Genomic DNA, 19,384 nt, shown 5'->3' with positions numbered 1-19,384 from the left:
ATAGTAAAGCAGATTAAGCTTTTACCTGGATACAGCTTAGTTTAAAACAAAAGCAACTTAAGGGCAGTCAAAATTTCAGCTATAAAAACAAAACTGAAATTAATGTTTATCAAAATAAGTAACTTTATTAAATAATTTTAATTCTCCCAATAGGTAGATCAACTATTTACAACTAAATACATCTCCCAATATTAAGCCATTGTTCAAGTATACCTCCTATTATACAGGTATTAATGTAAAACAATTTCTCTTGCAAAGTATAGACTCCTTATGCTTCTACTTTTATTGCCTTTGTTGTACACAATATTGATTTGCTCATAGTGTAAAGGGTCCAAAATCCTGACAGAGGCTATCAACACTCTATTGCAGGAGAAAGCTTCTCTCCTTCCTAATGATCTGTAGGCAAGTGGTAATACATTTACAAGGATTTTTTTGTACCCTTTACTACAATACACATGTGGAAAATGTCAGTCCTGCAGAGGCCTTGTGGATTGTTTGGTAATTCTTATGGAAGAGTTTGGTAACAGTGGCTTTTTGAGGTCCTTATAATAGTGTCAGATACCTATGACTAAATGGCTCGCAAAAGATGGTTTTACATTTGTAGTTGTCACTAATTTGTAGTGATGGCTTGTGATGATGCAGTCAAAGTAACAGGTTTCAGCTTCAAAGGAAAGGTTATAAGAATTTCTCAGTGTTGCCATACTTGACAAACTAGACAGGTACACCAGATCAACCTTTTTGTCATTTTCTTATTCCATCCTGTTACTTAAGGGCTCTTATCTTTCCTCCCTTGTTTTCAATACAGCTTCTGTTTCACTTTGTCTTGCTTACCCATTGCCTCTGTTTATGCTTTCCTAAGCCATTTTAAAAGACATTTCATTTCCATTTTTGAAAGTAGTAATTTGTTCACTACCAATATTCCCATTATCATTCAACAATGATTCTACGCTGACTACTAATTTTGGGACCTGTCCGCCGGACAATTGTTAATCAATGCAGGCAACTGGGTTTTTTTCCAGTGGTCATATTTTAAAACAGAAGGTTGTGTGGTGCTTAGCCAAATACTGTATAGAATTTTAAGTGTATTATATTAATGCTTCTACTCTTCACTTGTCACATAATCTCATCAAGAAATGAAATCAGCTTTTCTTGATGTGACCTGCTCTCCATAACATCCCCCTAACAAATGTACCCATAGTTCATGTTCCATTTATACCATCACAATGCTAGGAAAGTTCTGATAGCTGCCGTTCACTGAATTTTATTTCTATTTACTGTGTTTCAGTCTTTCTGGCTTAATATCCTCAGGGCCAAAACCTCTCTCACTCTTGGTTGAGTGGGCCTCTGTTCTGAAATACTTCAAGAATGAGAACACTTAATGGAAGAAAGCACAGGAGTATAAGGGTTGTTGCAATCTATAAGCCACCCTCTACACACATCAGTGTGTGTCAATGGACAGAAGGTTTGGAGTACAACTTATCTCTGAATAAGTCCTGAATTCAGTGCCTTCCTTAATCTGCAGGAAGATACACACAAATATATAGCTTCATCAATTAGGTATTGATGCCAGGATTGATGATGATATTAAAACAGTGGAAAATGGCATAATAATTGTAGTGAGAAAAGAATGTACTGTTATTTCTGCAGATCAGAAGAACTGAAATGTAAGCTCTGAAATGTAAAGCCATCTTTCTCAGTTTATCTACTTAGATATTAATCATATGCTACTATTCATAGTTGCACATTAAGATCATTTGGTACTGAAGTTTTCAGTTAGTATTGTTCACCTATCTTTAATAAGTACATGGTGGGTGATGATTTACACCCACGTAAGATATTGTGCTTTGATTTTTAATAAATGTTTAGATGAAAAGTATCAAGATGTAAAGCTTCCAGTTTTATAAACATGCATTACATTAGAAAAACTGTGGCCAAATTCTAGAGTTAAATCTCTCAAAGAATCCCCAAGTTAATAAATTTAATAGCATCATACATTTCAACCATCTGGAAAGTTGTATTCACTATCTCAAAGAAATCCAGAATTTTATTGGCTTTCAATTTGTGAATTTAGATTTAAAGAACAACAGAGCTTAAAATATTATGTCCTACAAGCATCAAAATCTTTCATAAACCATCCAAAAATTCAGGAACCTCAAGTCTAATAAGAGCTCTTTAAATTCTTTTTCAGCACAATAGTTAGAGAAAAGATGAGAAGAAATTAAATTGAGCAAGGGCAGGACCATTCAATGCAAATACTTAAATAAGAATATTAGATAAAAATTCCAATTCCATGAGACAAGGCAGAGCACAAAGCAGAAAAGGGTAATTTTTAACTAAGCCATCTGAATATTTCATAACTTTGATACAAAAAAAGTAAATATAGTAACTTAACAAAAGTAAAATGACGTCAAAAAATACCATAAAACCTTTCATAGAGGGATTTCATAAGGTTGTGGGCATGGGTTTCTCCTTTCTTTTCACCAACTGTCAGCTCCCCAGTCAATCAAATGTCCCTGGGAAGCCAAAGATTTTCCCCTGAAAGACCTTATACTCTACAGAAGAGACTGTCATGTTCAGCAGTAATGATCTCAACAGATCAAATGATCCCCAAGAGCAATGATCCTCCATCCCAAAGATGGAGAGGAATCCAAACTATTTTTAACCTACTTCCTTCTGCCTCTAGGAAAGGCTGAAAAAATGGAAACATCTCAGCTGGGAAAGTATGGGAGTGTGGCCTGTAATAACAGTGACAGCAGATCAGGGTAGCCCACAAAGATCTGATGCAGAGCTAAAACAAGTGAATGCTCACAGAAAATAAAACTACCAGCTTTAGTGTTGCATTTGTTTGGAATCACAATCCTAACAATTATGCTATTGCACTATTATACTGGGAGATACCATTGTGTTAAACATACCCTTCTTTCACATGTTTTATGGCAAAGATGTTCTTCAATGGTACCTAATACTGCTACAGCTGCCAAATATTGTCCTACTTTTGCCACAAAAAACCCTTCACATCATTGAGGAATCATTTTAAGACAAATGCTTAGTGCTGATAAAGGGAAGGGACCCTGCAGCTAGCATCAGGCTAGCACTCCAGCTTCTTCCAGCTTTTTTCCCTTGGCGTCTCTCGGAAGGATCCTACCTTTGCATATTTGAATTGGGGAAAGCGGTTCCTACAAGCAAAGTAGGAATGGCTACAACTGACTCCTGTAGCACTCCTGTAGTCAAAGTTTTCAAAAGTCAATTGGTCTCAAGAATATTTCTCACAGTTACCTTTCTGTGCTGATTACACAGGTCAGATCAGCTATTGCAATAAATTAAATGCAACTCAGGCACAGAGCTGTTTTCTAAGTTGGAGAAGTAGGGCCTTTGGTGTGGAGTACTTCTTCTGCATTTTAGAATTCCCACAATATATAAAGAAGAACTAACAAAATGCACTACCTCCTGGCATAAGATACCTACATCGACTTCTAGGACAAGGGGTCATGTCAGTTTGCTAAGACTGATGTCTCTTGTCTACAGGTCATCTGAAAGATCATTGCCTAAAACCTGCAGTGATACTCCCAGGGTAAACATGAGGTTTTAATGTATGCACTGTGTAGCCAATTATCTACCTTGCAAAATGTAGAACTGCTTCTCATTAGCAAACTTAATAATTTTACTTATTAAAATTTCAAAGTGACAATTGAAGTTTCGGATTTTAGAAGAAAAAATTCTGGCAAGGTAATGGGTAAAGGATAATTTGGCAGAAAAAGAAGCATTTATCTGAGGTTTCATTTATCAGAGAAAAGAAATCAAGTTACTCAATTGTTTCAATAACTTAAAGGAATAAATCAAAACTATTTGAACTACAGCATTCTATGAAAAATCATGCAGAAGTCTGAAAGTTAGAAGTGGCATTAGAATAATGCTCAGTTTCTAATTATTTCAATCTAGTACATGCTGATTTTTACTTAAATTTTTTTAACAGGAAGGAGACAAAAAATAACTTACTTCAACTTCAATGGTTGCCAGAACTTTCATCTGAAAAATCAAGAAAGCCACTGTCACAATAACAAGGTAATTCTTAAATTAAAAGTCTAAACAAAGTCATCTCTTCACAGGCAGATCAGAACGATAATTGTTAACTGAAAGAGTAGGCAGTTAAGATCCGTAACCTGCCTGCTGTCTGTTCCCCTTTATATTGAGAGGAACTTAAAACTTCACTTTCCCTCACAATTGTTTCATAGTTTCTGGTTTGGTTTGGGGTTTCTACATTGAGATGTTGAAGTGAGTAAAGTAAGTAAAAAACCCCTCGGCTTTACAATGTACAGAGTACAGATCAGCTGGTCTTCTGATGGAACTGTGCTTTTAATGGTTATTGACAGCTAGAACAGCATCAGCTCCTGTGAGAAATAGCATGTATCATACAGAAACCTAAGCTAATGCTGTCCCAATGCCATGCCAATTAGTGCCAGCAAAATCCCCGGCAGAGGCAGCACTTCAGGCTGCAAACAGGACTACCCACATTAGTACAGCATCTTTCAGCAAAGGTAACTACTGGTAGACAGTGTAATGTGGTTCAAAACCTGAAGTGTTTGAACAGTAACCATCATCCAGCAGAGACAGGGTTATCTTCTATGTCCTTTTACAAAACTACTAAGTTTTCAAAAGCAGTTTCTATCTTTTCCCTTCTGAAACACCCACACATGATTTCCCACCTCTTCTCACCCTTGCCCCTCATCAGTAATTATCCAATGGTATCTTGTACTCATCCCAGCAATTCCACATTTCATAAACAAGAAAGCTAGGATCAAAGTCCTTATTCCCATAGAAGTGAGATGCTAGGTTATGGACAGGATAGGGTGTGACTAGGTGTCATCATGGACAGCCTTTGAGCAGAGTTTAAGAGTATTGTTAACCAAGAGAAGGATATCCATGCACTGTATCAGACTTGGCTTTATCTAAAGTAACTAAAATGTGTCCTTAAGGCTGCCTGCTCCCACAGGTCTTATGTACTGGTCTAGGCACCATTCATATGTGAACCTAACAAAGTTAGGTAACCTAGACACGTGTCTCGTATTCTGGAGTAACCTGGAAGTAGTTGATGGTGTAGAGCTGCATACAAGTGTTGAGTTACATTAGGCCCATATTTTGTTGCAGAAAGCAATGCTTAGCCCTCAAATAGTATCACAGAATCATAGAATGATTAAGGCTGGAAAAGATCTTTAAGACGATCAAGTCCAACTGTAAAACTTACAGTGCCAAGTCTACTGCTAGATCATGTCCCCAGTAGTCACTTCTAGATATCTTTTGAATACCCCCAGAGCTGGTGACTCAACCACTTCCCCAGGCAGTTCCAATGGTTGACAACCCTTTGGATAAGAAATTATTCCTAATATGCAATCTAATCCTCTCCTGGCACATCTTGGGGCTGTCATAATGCCTTAGTAATTTTCAGAACATTGTTTTCTAAGTGGGAGTTGACATCCCTAATTGACTGTGCTAAGCAGCTGGGTGTAAAATAATTTACACTGCAGTTACTGATGTCAGATAACACCATCCTATGAGGAGGCAGCAATTCAATGTGAAAATAGCAGGGGCAGTTAGTGGGTAGGGAGGCGAGCTATTTTTAATCTTATACTTTGGGAAATTATTTTTCATAGGTACATAAGAGGGTAAATGTTCTGGAGGACAGGCTTTCAAATAAATTATTTCAGCATTTACCAAAACTGCAGTACTGCTTTGTTACTTAATCATCTGCAGGAGTGCTTCCTTGGTTTAAATGCTCCTGTCATAAGCATTATGCACTAATTAGCTAAAACCCCTGGAAAGCATTAGTGCTGCTTTAAAGTTTTACTGCATTGCCTGAAATAACTTTTAAGAAACTGGTTGCATTACAATTGTACAAATGTAAAGCACCAATGAGAACAGATGTGTGATAGCCTGGGTTTCTGTACGACACATTCTATCTCATAGCATCTACAGGTGCATACCACTAAATAGTAATAGAAATCATCTGGGAATGATGTACATTAATGTAAAAACTTTAGTTTAACAGCATCTAAAGCCTGAATTTCTACTTATAATGGTACAGATCTTCTTACATTTTACAGATGAGGGAAATAACTGTGAGCTAGTGTCACACAGAGTGTTGTAAAACTCACAATTTTCAAACTTCTAGATCTTGCTGTATTGAATAAATCTTACTTGCAAACCACTGTTTCTGTCCATTCTAGATATTTTCATAGCTGTAGAAACCAGTTAATTCTCTGATTTCTAATCTATATCTAAAAGTCAATTCCTGTAGTATATTTTTTTATTTATGGAAAATTTTCTAAACAGAAATGCAGATTATTTTCTATTAAATAAATTTCTATGAAGAATGTCTATCATTAGCCATCTCTACCTTCTATCAACTTGTGTGGAATGCCTAATAAGTTTATAATTGAATACAAAGACGTATATTTCCTGCTGTACTTAAAAATATAGAAAAAGTTACCTTTGATAAGAAAGATATGTAGGCTTTTTATGGGAAAATTTGAATGCTAGATCACAGCCCACTCAGTTCCCCTATGCACAGCCTAATGCAATAATAAAAGAGTTTGATTTAGAATTACCTGTTTGCTAAACACAGTTAGCACTCCTTTCTGAGAGGCTGTTAATGTGAGATGCAGAAGGGGCACATTCACTATTCCCTTGATCACATCTTTTCTCTTGACAACTGTCAATGACAAAATATTACTCTTCTACTTACAGCCATGGAAAACATAAACAAATAGAAGTGTAATAGTAAGGAAAACATAAACAAATATGACTATAATAGTAAGAACAGTTTCTCTTCCTGAAATGCATTTTGGTACCATATGCAAGGCAGTGATGCAATATGTCATAAATTATCCCATACTTGGTTTAATTCATCATGTTGCACTTTAAATATAATTAATATAATAATTCTGGATGTGCCTGTTCTTCTTCCATATTATCAAAAAATACAGAAAAACAATGAGTAACTGCATAAATAAATAGTCTGGTTCAGAAAAATTAATATTTTCAAAATAATTAAGAAATATGGAGAATGGGTAAATGCAGTGGAGTGTTCAATGTTTACTAAAAATCCATGTATTTTGCAACACAGAAGAAGAAACATGAATAAGCAAAGACAGACGTGATCTCATCACTCTACTTTCAAGAAATTGAGCAGCACACTGCTTTAGAAAAAATCCAGTTTTTGATATAAGATGAAGTATGTCACCTGAATGAGTAATCTGCTGTTTTTCAGATACAAGGAAAACCATGCTTTCTTTTGATGGGGAAGATGTGCCATCACTTTCTTCTGTGAAACAGCCAAAAATCTAAACAAAACAAAATAGAACTAAACAAGTAATTTATTGCAAAACTACTTCTGGGAGATACATGTATAAAATCAAAGTTATCTCGCATTTTAATAATTCAATATTCTTTGAGTAAGTACCTTAGTATTATTTCCTTTAACCACTGTCTGTCAATATGACTTTAGACTTCTAAGATCTGACACTCAGGCACAATCTTTCTTCAATGTTTGTAAAGAAGTCAGCTTACACAGGGCTTCTAGGAATACAGTCCATCTATTTTTAAAAGTTGTTAGATAGAACAGTTTTGCTTTGTAAATAACCATATTCAATTTTCATTTTCTAGTTTTACCTACCTCAACTAGGAAAAAACACTAGCAAAAGGCAGACAAAACAGACAACTCCATATTTATAAACTGAGACATTCAATGCAGCACAGTGATTTAGCCTACACAGAAAAGCTTTTCCATAAAGATATGTAGGTTCCCATTTGTTTAAAAAAATGAAATAAAAAGACAACTTCTAAAAAATCCTTTTTTGTCCATCTCCAATCTGACAATGTTCTATTTGTACTGAATATGATGAAAATGCCTGCACAGTCAGGTAAGTAGCTTATTTCTGCTCCATGGTGTGAAATTTTCAGGTGAAATGCACTACAAATCTCAAGCTCTGTACCCAAAAGCAGTTTAGTAATTTCTTTAGGAAATTAGTCCCACTTAACTGTACAAATTTTTTAAACTACTTTCTGATATTATGGACATTATATATACTTTCTTCTATGAGTTCTAAAAGCAATATTCCTTTGGATGGGAGACAAAATGTTATATTTTACTCTAGTTCAGTATTTTCCATGTTATACAATAGAGTTCCCATTTTCATTCTTTGAGAGATTCAGATGTACACCTTTCAAAATATACTCTCACACAACATTACTCTTAGTTTTTCGCTTCACAGCTCCCTCCTTTCCATATACACAATTATTAGCTATCATTCATCCGTGTTTTTCAAGGGAGTTTATATGCAAGCCATGTTAAAAGACTGTCACCAGTCTGCTAACAGTTGGTAAAATTTGAGAAATGCTCATAGGAAGGGTTCTGGGGAATTTTATCCCAAGGAAATCATGCACAGATTTCAAAAGGAAACTAAAGGGGCTTCACCTCTTTTACTACATCCCATAATGTGCTTGCTTGTGCAATTATGTAGCTGAATTATTTATGTAATTATGTAATTTGGTAACTAGTCTGACTGCACTAGAAACTCATAAGGTTTTGGAGTAAATGATCTACACTCCAGCAAACATACAGAGATTCCTTACTTCTCTTATAAACTAATGAGCCTGAACATAACCTGCTACTGTTCTGCTACCCTAAACAAAGGACAATCAGTCCTTCAGACTGTCAGCTATTTTCCAGATTTGCTCCAAGCCCTCCTTGAAAGAAATCTTTAATGGCTGACGAGCAAAGTCCGTGAATAATGTGACACTGTAAGTAAAAACAATGGTTAAGAAAGGTAGTTAAGGACATTAAGAAATGTTCCCATACAGAGACTTACTAAATAGAAATGTCTGAACACACAGTTTTTAGGATTATATTAGAACTTGATATCAGTTGTTGCTAACATATAAGGAACAGGTGCTGGGTATCTTCAAGGTTCCAATATTAGCATGATGTTCCAGAGTAACATAAAATGTAAATATGCTGACAAATTTACAGTTCATGTCATTTGCTAATACCCTGCCATGTAAGTCCAGCAAGGATTTGCCATGTGTACAATGCCTCTTATGCTATCATAGGAAAGTCACTGTGTGCTGGGAGTTTTGTCCCTTCTGCACAGTTCTGTCCTTGGGTAAGAAACAAGGAAAAAAAGTCTTGTAGTAATATATGATGATGGGTGCTCTTGATAAGGATTGGCTCTAACAATCTAAGAATGAGTAATTTTTACAGAACAGTTGCCTAAAACACTACCCATGGGAAATACCTTAATAAAAGACACATTTCTAGAGCAAGTGTTCATTTCTCATAACATGTGCAAATAAAAAAGAGCACCATGTTTAAAAAAAAATTGACAAAGTACTTTTTCACAAAATGTGAAAAACTGGGTGCTATAGAGATAACCTTCATAGGTGGATTCAGAAATAACTTACAAATGGATAGATTAAAAATCCAGGAAGGGATATTAAACACAGAGTGCATTTGCAACTCTGGAAGAGGAAATCCTATGCAAACAGATGCAAAGAGGGTAAATCAGATCTACTGTTTCACAGTTACCCCATTTTTACATGCTTTTGACAAAGATTTGCTATTTACCACCATTAGAGACTGAAAAAATTGATTACAAAAACTCCGCTACAGGACTAAATTATATTTGCATGATTGTCTGGTAAAAAAACTCTACTAAAATGCTGCTCTACCTTTAACACCTCATATTCAAAGTAAAGGCCAGATTTATGCTGTTAACAGGGTAAGAGAAAGGCAAGGAAGCAGAGGTAAGAGAAAAGAGAGGAAAGGAGAAAAAGAGAAAGCATTTCTGAAGGTTTAGCTAAAGACAGACTTAGCTTCTGAGCACAAATGGCATAGTCATAAGAGAGTCATAAGTAGTCATAAGAGATATTGCATTTTGTCAAGAGGCCTGAGGACAATGCACATCACTGAAGTAGTTCTGAAGAGCTGAACCACACCCAGGTTTCAGGCAGCTAGGATAAATAACAAGAGAGTGCCTCACTATGCCATGGAGCTCATGAACAACAGACTCCTGAACAACACGCAATCAACAGATAAATACTATCACCATTTAAAATTCTAACTAGTTTTTCATATTTAAGAAAACTTTAGAAATCCTTACCTCAAGCCATTCTGGCCTTTCAAGGTTGCTCATAATCTTCCTGAAAAAGGTCTGAACATTCTGATCCTTGACTGCTGGACCAAAAAGTGTCCGTGTGGTTGTATAGAACTTATTATAGTCTATCTCATCTGTATGGGAGGAACAATGTCCACACAGTTTAAAAGTGGCAGGCTACAGATTCCTTTCTTATCCACCCTACCTCATGTTTTATTTCTCCTTCAATACCAATAGCATGCAAGTTCACATTGTATTCACTAAAGCACTTGCAAAGAAAAAGAAAAGAAAAAAAAATCAGTCCTAATATTTGCTTTTTTTAAAACTACTTAATTTGCGATGCATAACACAAAACAGATGAAAGAATAGATAAAATTCTCTCACTTCCTTTTTTCTTCCCTTACTTACCATAATTCTGATTTCTTTTTTTTTTGAACCTGGATGGTGTGTAGGATAAAATTTATCCTTTCAAGCAGCAATAGCCACTTGCATTGAGAAAAGTAAAATTTTACTCTCATTATTTACAATTAGTAACTGTATTTACATAATTCATTATGTTTGTGCTTTTATGGAAACAAGTTAGCATCATGGTAACTTCTACATGTGCCAACTCCACCAATTATATTTTCTGAGTGATCACCATGGCCTTTTAATTCGGCCAGAAATCCTAACAGGAGGAGGAAAGAACTTTCACAGTGCAATCTCTCTATTTCCTTTAAAAATCAAACAGTTACAGTTAGAACATTAATATTATCTGTCTATGATATGTTCTCTCCATGTGAAAACTACACTTTTCCATCTGAATTAGTATTTCTTACCATCATCTTTAGTATACAAGCCTGAACTCTCCTTGGTCTTCTGGATGACCAGTTTTTCAACTAGATTCTGGAACTGCTCCAAAGCATTCTTGAAATCAATCAATTCAAGAGCAGAGCAACTCTCCTCATCATGATCCTTCTTTCCAGACATCCTTTATTAAGAGAAGAAAAGAGGGAGAGCTCTTCCTTCAGCCATGTCCAAGCCTTGCTTTGTTCCTTTAACCCCCACATGAGTTCATGTGAGATGCAGCTGCATGACAGGTATACCAAACACTACATAATGAAAAAGAGGAGACCCTGTCTTAGCATCTCAAGCTGGAAAACAGTATAGTGAACTGTGGATATCACAACATCCCATCACATCACAGAATCCTACTCACTGGTTGCCCCCAGGTCATGAACTAGGACCACTAAGTAATCTAGCATGTGAGATTATTTCATTTTATCTCATGTAATTGGTGACAGAAAGACTTCATGTTTTTTTTTTCATGGAATAGTTAGGGTTGGAAGGGAGTTCTGGAGATCATACAGTCCAACCTCACTGCTGATGCAAGGTCACTTAGAGCAGGTGACACAGAAATGCATCCAGGTGGTTTTTGAGTGTCTCCAGAGAAGTATTTCCCCTCAGCCTTTTAGTAACACTTTTCCAAATGTTTCTTTGGGAAGAGAGCTGAAGGAATGGAGAGCATTTAGTATGTACTAATTGCATGAATAAATTTGACCTTTAGCTCTACTTTCACCTCCTTTATCTTACAAACCCATAAATACCAGCCATTTATCACTGCACTGAGCCCAAAACTTTGTTCTAAAGTATAACTTGTGCTAAGGTGTCAAATGTTGATCTTCAGACATGAAAAGATGGGGAATCCAACATGTTTGTTTCAAAGGGTAATTGCACAAACTGATAAAATGTAAGCCCCTTTGTGTGGCTTATGCTTCCTTTCTGTAGTTGTAATATCTTCGCTGATTTAGTTAGCACATTCTTGTACTGGGGGCCTTTGTGCCTGGACTACTTCTCATTTCCTTTAGGTTTCAATATAATTGTGATTCTTATCCACATTTTTCATCTTTTCAATATATTTAAAGGATATTGATGCCATGTTACTGAGTTATACCATACTAGGCAAATGATGAATTTCAGGCTATTTGTTAAACTCACTTTTCTGTAGACCACACTGATCAATTCCTTTGTATTGCTCTTTAGCTATTGATCTCCAGATCCACTTTGCTATTACTTCACCAAGGCTGATGCCAGGTTTACTGGATAAGACTTTCTCAAATTCCTGAGCATGGAGTCTTAGTTCTGTGGAGATTCTGTAGCTGAAAAGGAGAAATTATATTTTTTTCATGGCAATCTAGAGGATTGATATCAAACAGGCATGTTCCAAGAATGTTCCAGTCACTTTTTCAAAGAAAAATTAAATAAAGGCAATAGTCTTCACACACACTCAGCATATCAGTTAAATGACATTTTTGAAACATATAGAGAAGGAAAGTAATTGGTATTATAAAGTTTCTAAAAATAATACATGGAAATAACTCTGCATAAAATAGCTAGTTTGTCAGGGAAAGTGGTGTCACATGATATGCTACCTAACACAAGCAATCCAACAGCTTGGAATCCTACTGTTTCAAGGGAAAGAACCCAAAAGTTTCTGGGTACTTCTGCTCTACTGCAACAAGCATTTCTTTTGATAAGAATAAGGAAAATAGCTTGGCAGAGAAATGCAGCAATGATGCCTGGAAAAGGGAGGGATAGCTGAAGGATACATTTTTGCTGTTTCCAACAGAAATTCTCAAGGAAAATATTTCCTTTGTGTGTCAAGGTACACAGTGGCTGGTCAGATACTGTAACTTGGTCAGAGTTGGGATGAATCTGACATACTGCCTCCAGCTGAATTCTTGTTATGCAGTCCTTCCTGTTGATCAATTTTCCCAGTCTCTCTTATCTAAGCTTCTATGACATCAGGTTATATTCCCATTTCCCAGTTAATATCAGTGGTTTAAGGTTCATAAAGGGTATTAACATCCATCCTCAGAATAGAGAGGTTAAGAATAAAAAGTGAAGAAGAAAAAATATGTTTTGTTCTCTTGCAAAACCCATGCAGAAACTTCATGTTATATAACATAAGGAAAACACAAAGAAACCCAAATGAGGAATCATTGCTTTCAGTACCAGCTGATTCTGTTGTTTTCAAAATTTAAAATAATAAAAAAATAAATATATGGCACAATTTAAAAATAAGATGTGATGACTGAGTGGACTGAAAAAAAAGTAGAGAAGATAGGAATTGCATTAGAAGATAAGCAAAGTCTAAAAGGCAAATTCAATATTTAATTGATGAGTCAGGAAGTCCTTGCATTAGTAGCCCTGCAGTAGCATTAACTGAATGAGAAGCATTTCCTTCACTATCTCCCTTACTGATAGTGTGGAAAGCACTGGATATGGAATACGATATAATCAATGTTTATTCAGAAGTTAACTTTCTCAACTCTTCTCTTCTTACCACATAATCTTATTAGTCTGAATTATTGGAAATTCTCACATACAAAGATAATGATATGTCTGTACAGGTGCAAAGAATAGCTGCAGCAAGGTCATTGTAGAATTGGCACCTCATTTGAGAAATCAATAATTTTTAATCTTTATCTCATTAACTACCATAAGTCTATAAAATGCCATGTATGCTTTAAAATTCTGAGCATGTAATTTGTTGGCTCATAACAAATAACCCAAACCTACAGAAGAAGACAAATAGCAAAGGTGATAGATCTTTCCTGCATGTACCAGGCTGTCACTCACTTTTTCTGGTGCTCTCATGCAAAAGCAAATTCTCCCCAAGTAAAATGATGGTTCAGAACAGCCCAAAGTGGATCAAGCAGTGGATCTAAACTGGCCTTAGTTGTCCCTAAAGAGGCTCTGGGACATAAAAGAGTTTGTTTCTGACTGATTTTGGTCCAGATAAAGTCCAGCCATTTAAAAATTAAAAAAAATTATCAGTCCCTGAAGATGTTTTCTTTTGATAAGCTTACCCATCTTTTCCTGTTTCTTCCTTATAAACATCCCATTAAACTTGGTTGTGTTTAAGTTGAATCAGGATAGAGCTGCTTGAATTCAGACTGACTGAACTCTGACCACTATGGGGCTGGGAAAGTAATATATTTTAGCATTGTGAAAGTTAGTTTTCTTCTATGAAACAGTGTTTAAGAGGCACTATCATGTTAACATTTACATTAGCTCACTCTTTTTTTCTACTGGTTCAATTTTTCACTTTTCTTTTGATATTAACACCTCATGAGTAGTACTGCATTCCTCACTACTATGTGCATCTGCTCCTCTCTGTCACTAATAGCAGCTGAAATGACCAAATAATAGTTTTAAAAACTGTATTTCCTATGAACTATATATTGATTTGTATGTTTGGCTCTGGAAAATGATCACAAGGCAGTGAGTTTGTAGACTTTTGCTTTATGTTTGTCATACTAACAGAAGCTGCTGCAGAAGTATGAACTAATATGAAAGGTTGTTCCTTAAAAGAAACCAGTTTATATCACAAACTAATTTAATAGTGTTACTGTTGCAAAAATTGGTGTTTCTGGTCTTATAATGGTTATACAATGATACAATGCCAGTGTTTAGAGTTCAGGCTGCCCTATGAGCTGTGTCTGTAGCACAAAGGACAGTATGATGTCAGCAGGCACAAGTATATATCACCACTTCTTTCAATCTACTCTGCAAGAAACAAGGGCCACAGAGGCTTCAATATGCATCTGCTGTCTGAGCACATCGCACAGTCCTACACAGGTTTCTCTAGCCAATATGTAGTTCATCTCATATAACTCAGGCATCCAAAAGTCAATTATTCAAGTCATCTTACGTGCCAGACAATAAACACTTCCAGAGGGTGATTCATCTTACTGGTCTAAGGTGCTTAACTCTCAAATGCATCATTTTGGTGAGATGAATCACACCTGCAGCTAGTACAGCTCTTTGTACACGTGTCAGGTATACCAGAGCTCACACATCACGGAACAGGCTGCAGCCAGCTTCCAACTGCAGCAGAGATGCTCTGACTGCTCACCATCACCTCCCAGGACTGCCTGCTTGGGTCCCCCTCCCCCACTGAAAACACCTGTGCTCGCTTCAGTGAACCGTGTCTGAGCCACGCACTTCTCTCAGCCCAGGATATTCTCACATTCTTGCAACATTTGCATTTTACCTGCTTTATGATTTAGATTTAAAGTTCACATCCCAATATGGACTAGATTATACACATAGGATTACAAGTTCTGCAAGACAAAGCCCTGGCTTTAAAGCTTTGCAATTAGGGTTGTGCATCTTGGGTTTTTTTTACTTAAAAATTGCACCATCAACAAGTGTAGATCTATATTAAAAGCCTTGTTTTAGTGCCAAGATGTTGGCAACAGATGAAAGGTTTCTTCTGTCCACAAAGTGTCTCACACTTGCTCTGGGGATATACCCTGCAGCTATATATACAGAGATACAGTGAATAATCACCTGGCTTTCATCTGCCTCTAAGGCTAAAGAATAGCAAAAATAACATGTAAGAAAAAAAGATATGCTAGGGGAACACTGTAAAAAAACAAAGAAGCTGAAGCTAGGTAGCCAGAGTTTTTGGGAAATTTGGTTTTGAGCAGCCTGCATTCTGGTTATACCATGCCCTTTGAAATAATAAGCTTATGAAGTTCAAAACAGGCATCAAAACCCCAGCATTATCTGACTCCTAGAACAAATGTATTTAATACAGACAAAGCTTGACTTTCCTGCTCACTCTCTGCTTGTTAGGAAAGATGGGAAAGAGCCTGTGACTTCAAAGGCATGCTAGCAGAAGAGAGAAAATAGAGGAAATAAGTGAAAGCAACAGATAAGGCAGTGAACATAAAATGAAATAGGTCTCTTGAATGCCTTAAAACACTTTTTCCACCCCACAGTGTTCTCACTGCAGAAGCCCAGGCATTTTAATGGTGCAGCTACAAATGGGAGTCATATTTGTGGTTTGTATTTCTATCAAAGCTTAGAAAGTAACTTAGAAAGTGACTTTGGAAGTTTATTTACTCTGCTTCAGATTCTTCAGCTCTAACATGTGACACTCAATGCTCTGGTGTGCTGAAGCATTCCAAATTACTAAATACTATAAACTTTTGAAGACAGTTCCAGACATCTACAAACCTTCTACTTGTGAATTATTAGTTCCAAGGCTGGGTTTTAAGGTTTGTCTTGTGCATATGATGGCCACCTGAAAATTTACAGGCAATGTATCCTTCCACCCCATGTGAATTGGGCATAACAAACAGCATGCTAAAAGGACTGTTGCAGAAGAGATCTAGGAAGTCCTTGGGAGTTTCAGAGAGTGTTTTTGTAGTACAGGACTGGGTACCTTCTATTCCTGCTTGTATGTTTTTAATTCCATGAGCTAGATACATGTTTAGTACTTTGACACACTTCCAGTAAGTCACACACATACAGTTTTAGAAATGGGTTCTGGTCTATCCTTTTATGCAATGGTAAAAGTCAAGGTAAAACCCTTTTTGCAGCAGAAAAGGATTGACTAAAGAATTAATTAGCTTATTAAAACCATAGCAGCATTGGTTCTAGAGTGGGTTAGGTAAAACAGAATCTAGACTAGAACTGGGATCAGGCTTCTGTTTCCAGCTTTGCCTTTGACATGATGATACAGCACAATACAATACAATAAATAATAAAACAATATAATACAATGCAATAAAACATAATTTCTTTTTGTTGTGCTGCATATGAGAAGTAACACTGCATGGAAGACAAATGGAACTCTGCTCACGAAGTATCCAAGATCACTTGAATAGCATTAGCAATCTGACAGTATTAAAAATGTGACCTTTGCAAGTAAAGCATTGGAGAGATTGCACATCTAGGGATCTATTTAGTTTTTCTATGAAAAAGCCTAAAACAGGAATTCTGAGATATGATCTTTATAAAATGCAAGTTATGGGTTCTCTTATCTTCTATAAATTCAAAGACATCTAGAGGGAGTATTTCTGACAGGTGCCATAGTGAAATACCTCTTAGAAACCCTAAGTATATAATGGAATCTGCCAATTGACACTATGTTGTCTGGCATGTACTACTCCCTACATTAATTTTTTCCTGTTCTTCTTACTACCTTTTCTCTCATTTAGCAGGGATAAAAAGATACACAATTTAAAATTTTCCTTCACAGGCAGAAGATAGAGATGACTTGCTCTAAATGAGGTGTAGTATTAATTTGGTACAGCCATGTCATTGTTAGTCTTTTAGAATGCAATGACTGTCCTAAACAAACCCATAACTGTGCATTGACACAATATTTTTGCACATGGTCCGTCATGTACAGACAAATTTTTTTTTTGGTGGATGAGGAAGGCAAAATTATGTCTTCCTTAAAACAGATGCTCAAGTACTGTGGTCTATTACCAGAAATTTTGGAAAGCCATGTGTTCTATAAATACAACTTTTTTGGTAAAAAATGTGTAATTGATTTTGAGAAAAGAAGCTTTTCCTTCCTTTTCAATGAGAAAAACCCTATCGACCAGTGATGAAGAAACAAACTGAACTAGCTTTTTAAAGTAAGTTTTAATTACTGATTACATGATATATGAGGGATTTAACAACATGGATCATAAATAAAGTTAACATCAATAAGAATAGGTACTTTAATCAGTGTTTAATTTTTTGGACCTTGGACTATTCCTACTGCCTTGTATTACAGCAGTAATTTGTCATATAAAATTTCCTGCCATGAGAAGCCCATAATTTGTATATAGGTCTGTTTTGAAAAACATCAAGCCTACCTCAACTATCCATGTTTTCACTCTCAGTTCACCCTTAGTCTAGACCATTTAATATCACAGTGTATAAGAGAAAAAAACCCACCAAAACAACTATTTTTTTACATGTATCCATTGAAACATTGAAATGCTGTTGCTTTCACAGCTGATTTTTTTTTTTTAATTATTTTTTTAAAACTAAGGTAAGTATAGAGCAAAACTGAGTTTTCTTTGGGCCCTTAAGAAGGCTGTCATGTATCAACACGTATTAAAGCAAACAAACTAGAGGTCTTCCGGTGAGGAAAACCAATGTTTGGTCTGGCAAGGTGTTTTGGATGTAGAACCATGGTGAGAAAAATTCCCTGTGAAACACTGCGGGGTGGGCTGGGTTTGGAGACAGCACAGCCACCCTAACACAGCTGATGCTCAGGGCAACACGGCCACTAGCAGCAGCTAAAGCTGTACACAGGCAGCCACGGTATTCCTGTACAACACACACTGGAAACAAAGCTATAAAATAGGCGACTTCACGGTGCAGACTGCAGTGTCTTACTTGCCCCATGGCTGACACGGAAAGTGTTCGCTCACACCACAGGTTTGCACGGGCCATTGTGTTGCCGGGTCGCTTTGTGGGGTTCCAGCTCCCAGAGCCAAGCTGTGAGCACTGCGGGGAATCTCCTGAGGAGACACTATTGCCACAACAGGAGGTTTCATTGGCAGGACATCTAGAGAAGAAGCTTAAATATCGGGTCTACCTCTTCCCGGAGCCGGCTGCAGAGCAGGTCTGCCCCAACGCGGCCCCCGTGAGGGAAGCGCTGCTGATGGCAGCCGTGGCCCAGCCAAAGCGCTCGGAGGATTTTTAAGGAAGAGGAGACAACAGCCACATCCCGGCCACAACCGGGCTGCTCACCGCGCTAAGAGGTCGAGAATACCTGTTCTGAAGGAGCCGTGCCCGGGCCAGGGCCCGCCCCGGGGCAGGAGAGGACGAAGCCACTCGAGGGCGCGCCCTCCGTGGGCGGGAAGGCAGCGGGGACTCCTCCTCCTGCCCAGAGCATCGGTGTGCCATGGGGCTGGGAGCGGGCCGGGAGGCTTAGCCCCGCTCGGGCCGGGAGCCATGCCCGCGGGGAACGGCACGGGCACCTCCAGCCGCCCGGAGCCCGCGGCGCCCGAGCAGGAGGTGCCGGGCGAGCGGCCCCTCTTCAGCGCCGGCACCTACGAGCTGCTGGCGCTGCTGGTCGCCACCATCGGCATGCTGGGCTTGTGCAACAACTTGCTGGTGCTAGTGCTCTACTACAAGTTCAAGCGGCTCCGCACGCCCACCAACCTCTTCCTCGTCAACATCAGCCTCAGCGACCTGCTGGTGTCCGTCTTCGGCGTGAGCCTTACCTTCATGTCCTGCCTGAGGAGCCGCTGGGTGTGGGACGCCGCCGGCTGCGTCTGGGACGGCTTCAGCAGCAGCCTCTTCGGTGGGTGCTGGGGCCGCGGGCGCCGCCTGTCACTCCCTGTCCTGCTGGGTCCCTCCTCGCCCGCTTGTACCGGCGGTCCCGCGCCCGTCCCCGCTTCCCAACCGACCCAACCGCCGCTTCCCCGCTCCCCGACCGCCGCTTCCCCGCT

General features: G+C 37.9%; 2 protein-coding genes across 4 annotated transcripts in view; one reads left to right on the top strand and one right to left on the bottom strand.

Moving 5' to 3' along the window:
- Positions 1-19,239, bottom strand: part of WDR64 (WD repeat domain 64) — a 68,039-nt gene extending 48,800 nt beyond the window's left edge. For 2 of the 3 annotated variants that reach the window (XM_015620323.3, XM_033512689.1), the window contains exons 1-7: positions 19,157-19,239; positions 12,126-12,286; positions 10,967-11,118; positions 10,155-10,282; positions 7,238-7,337; positions 6,603-6,706; positions 3,997-4,026 (exon numbers count right to left, since the gene is read on the bottom strand). In XM_015620323.3, the coding sequence (XP_015475809.1) occupies positions 3,997-4,026; positions 6,603-6,706; positions 7,238-7,337; positions 10,155-10,282; positions 10,967-11,117 (513 nt within the window). In that variant the 5' untranslated portion in view covers position 11,118; positions 12,126-12,286; positions 19,157-19,239. Of the gene's footprint in view, positions 1-3,996; positions 4,027-6,602; positions 6,707-7,237; positions 7,338-10,154; positions 10,283-10,966; positions 11,240-12,125; positions 12,287-19,156 lie in introns of all 3 variants that reach the window. The other variant, XM_033512688.1, reaches the window with a different exon arrangement.
- OPN3 (opsin 3) overlaps positions 18,806-19,384 on the top strand; it is a 15,411-nt gene continuing 14,832 nt past the window's right edge. The window contains exon 1 of the mRNA XM_015620327.2: positions 18,806-19,236. Within this exon, the coding sequence (XP_015475813.1) occupies positions 18,885-19,236 (352 nt within the window). The 5' untranslated portion in view covers positions 18,806-18,884. The remainder of the gene's footprint in view (positions 19,237-19,384) is intronic.

Source organism: Parus major, chromosome 3, assembly GCF_001522545.3.
Source record: "Parus major isolate Abel chromosome 3, Parus_major1.1, whole genome shotgun sequence".
NCBI lineage: Eukaryota > Metazoa > Chordata > Aves > Passeriformes > Paridae > Parus > Parus major.
The sequence above is the reverse complement of the archived record's forward strand: the minus strand, read 5'-3'. Positions and strand labels throughout refer to the sequence as shown.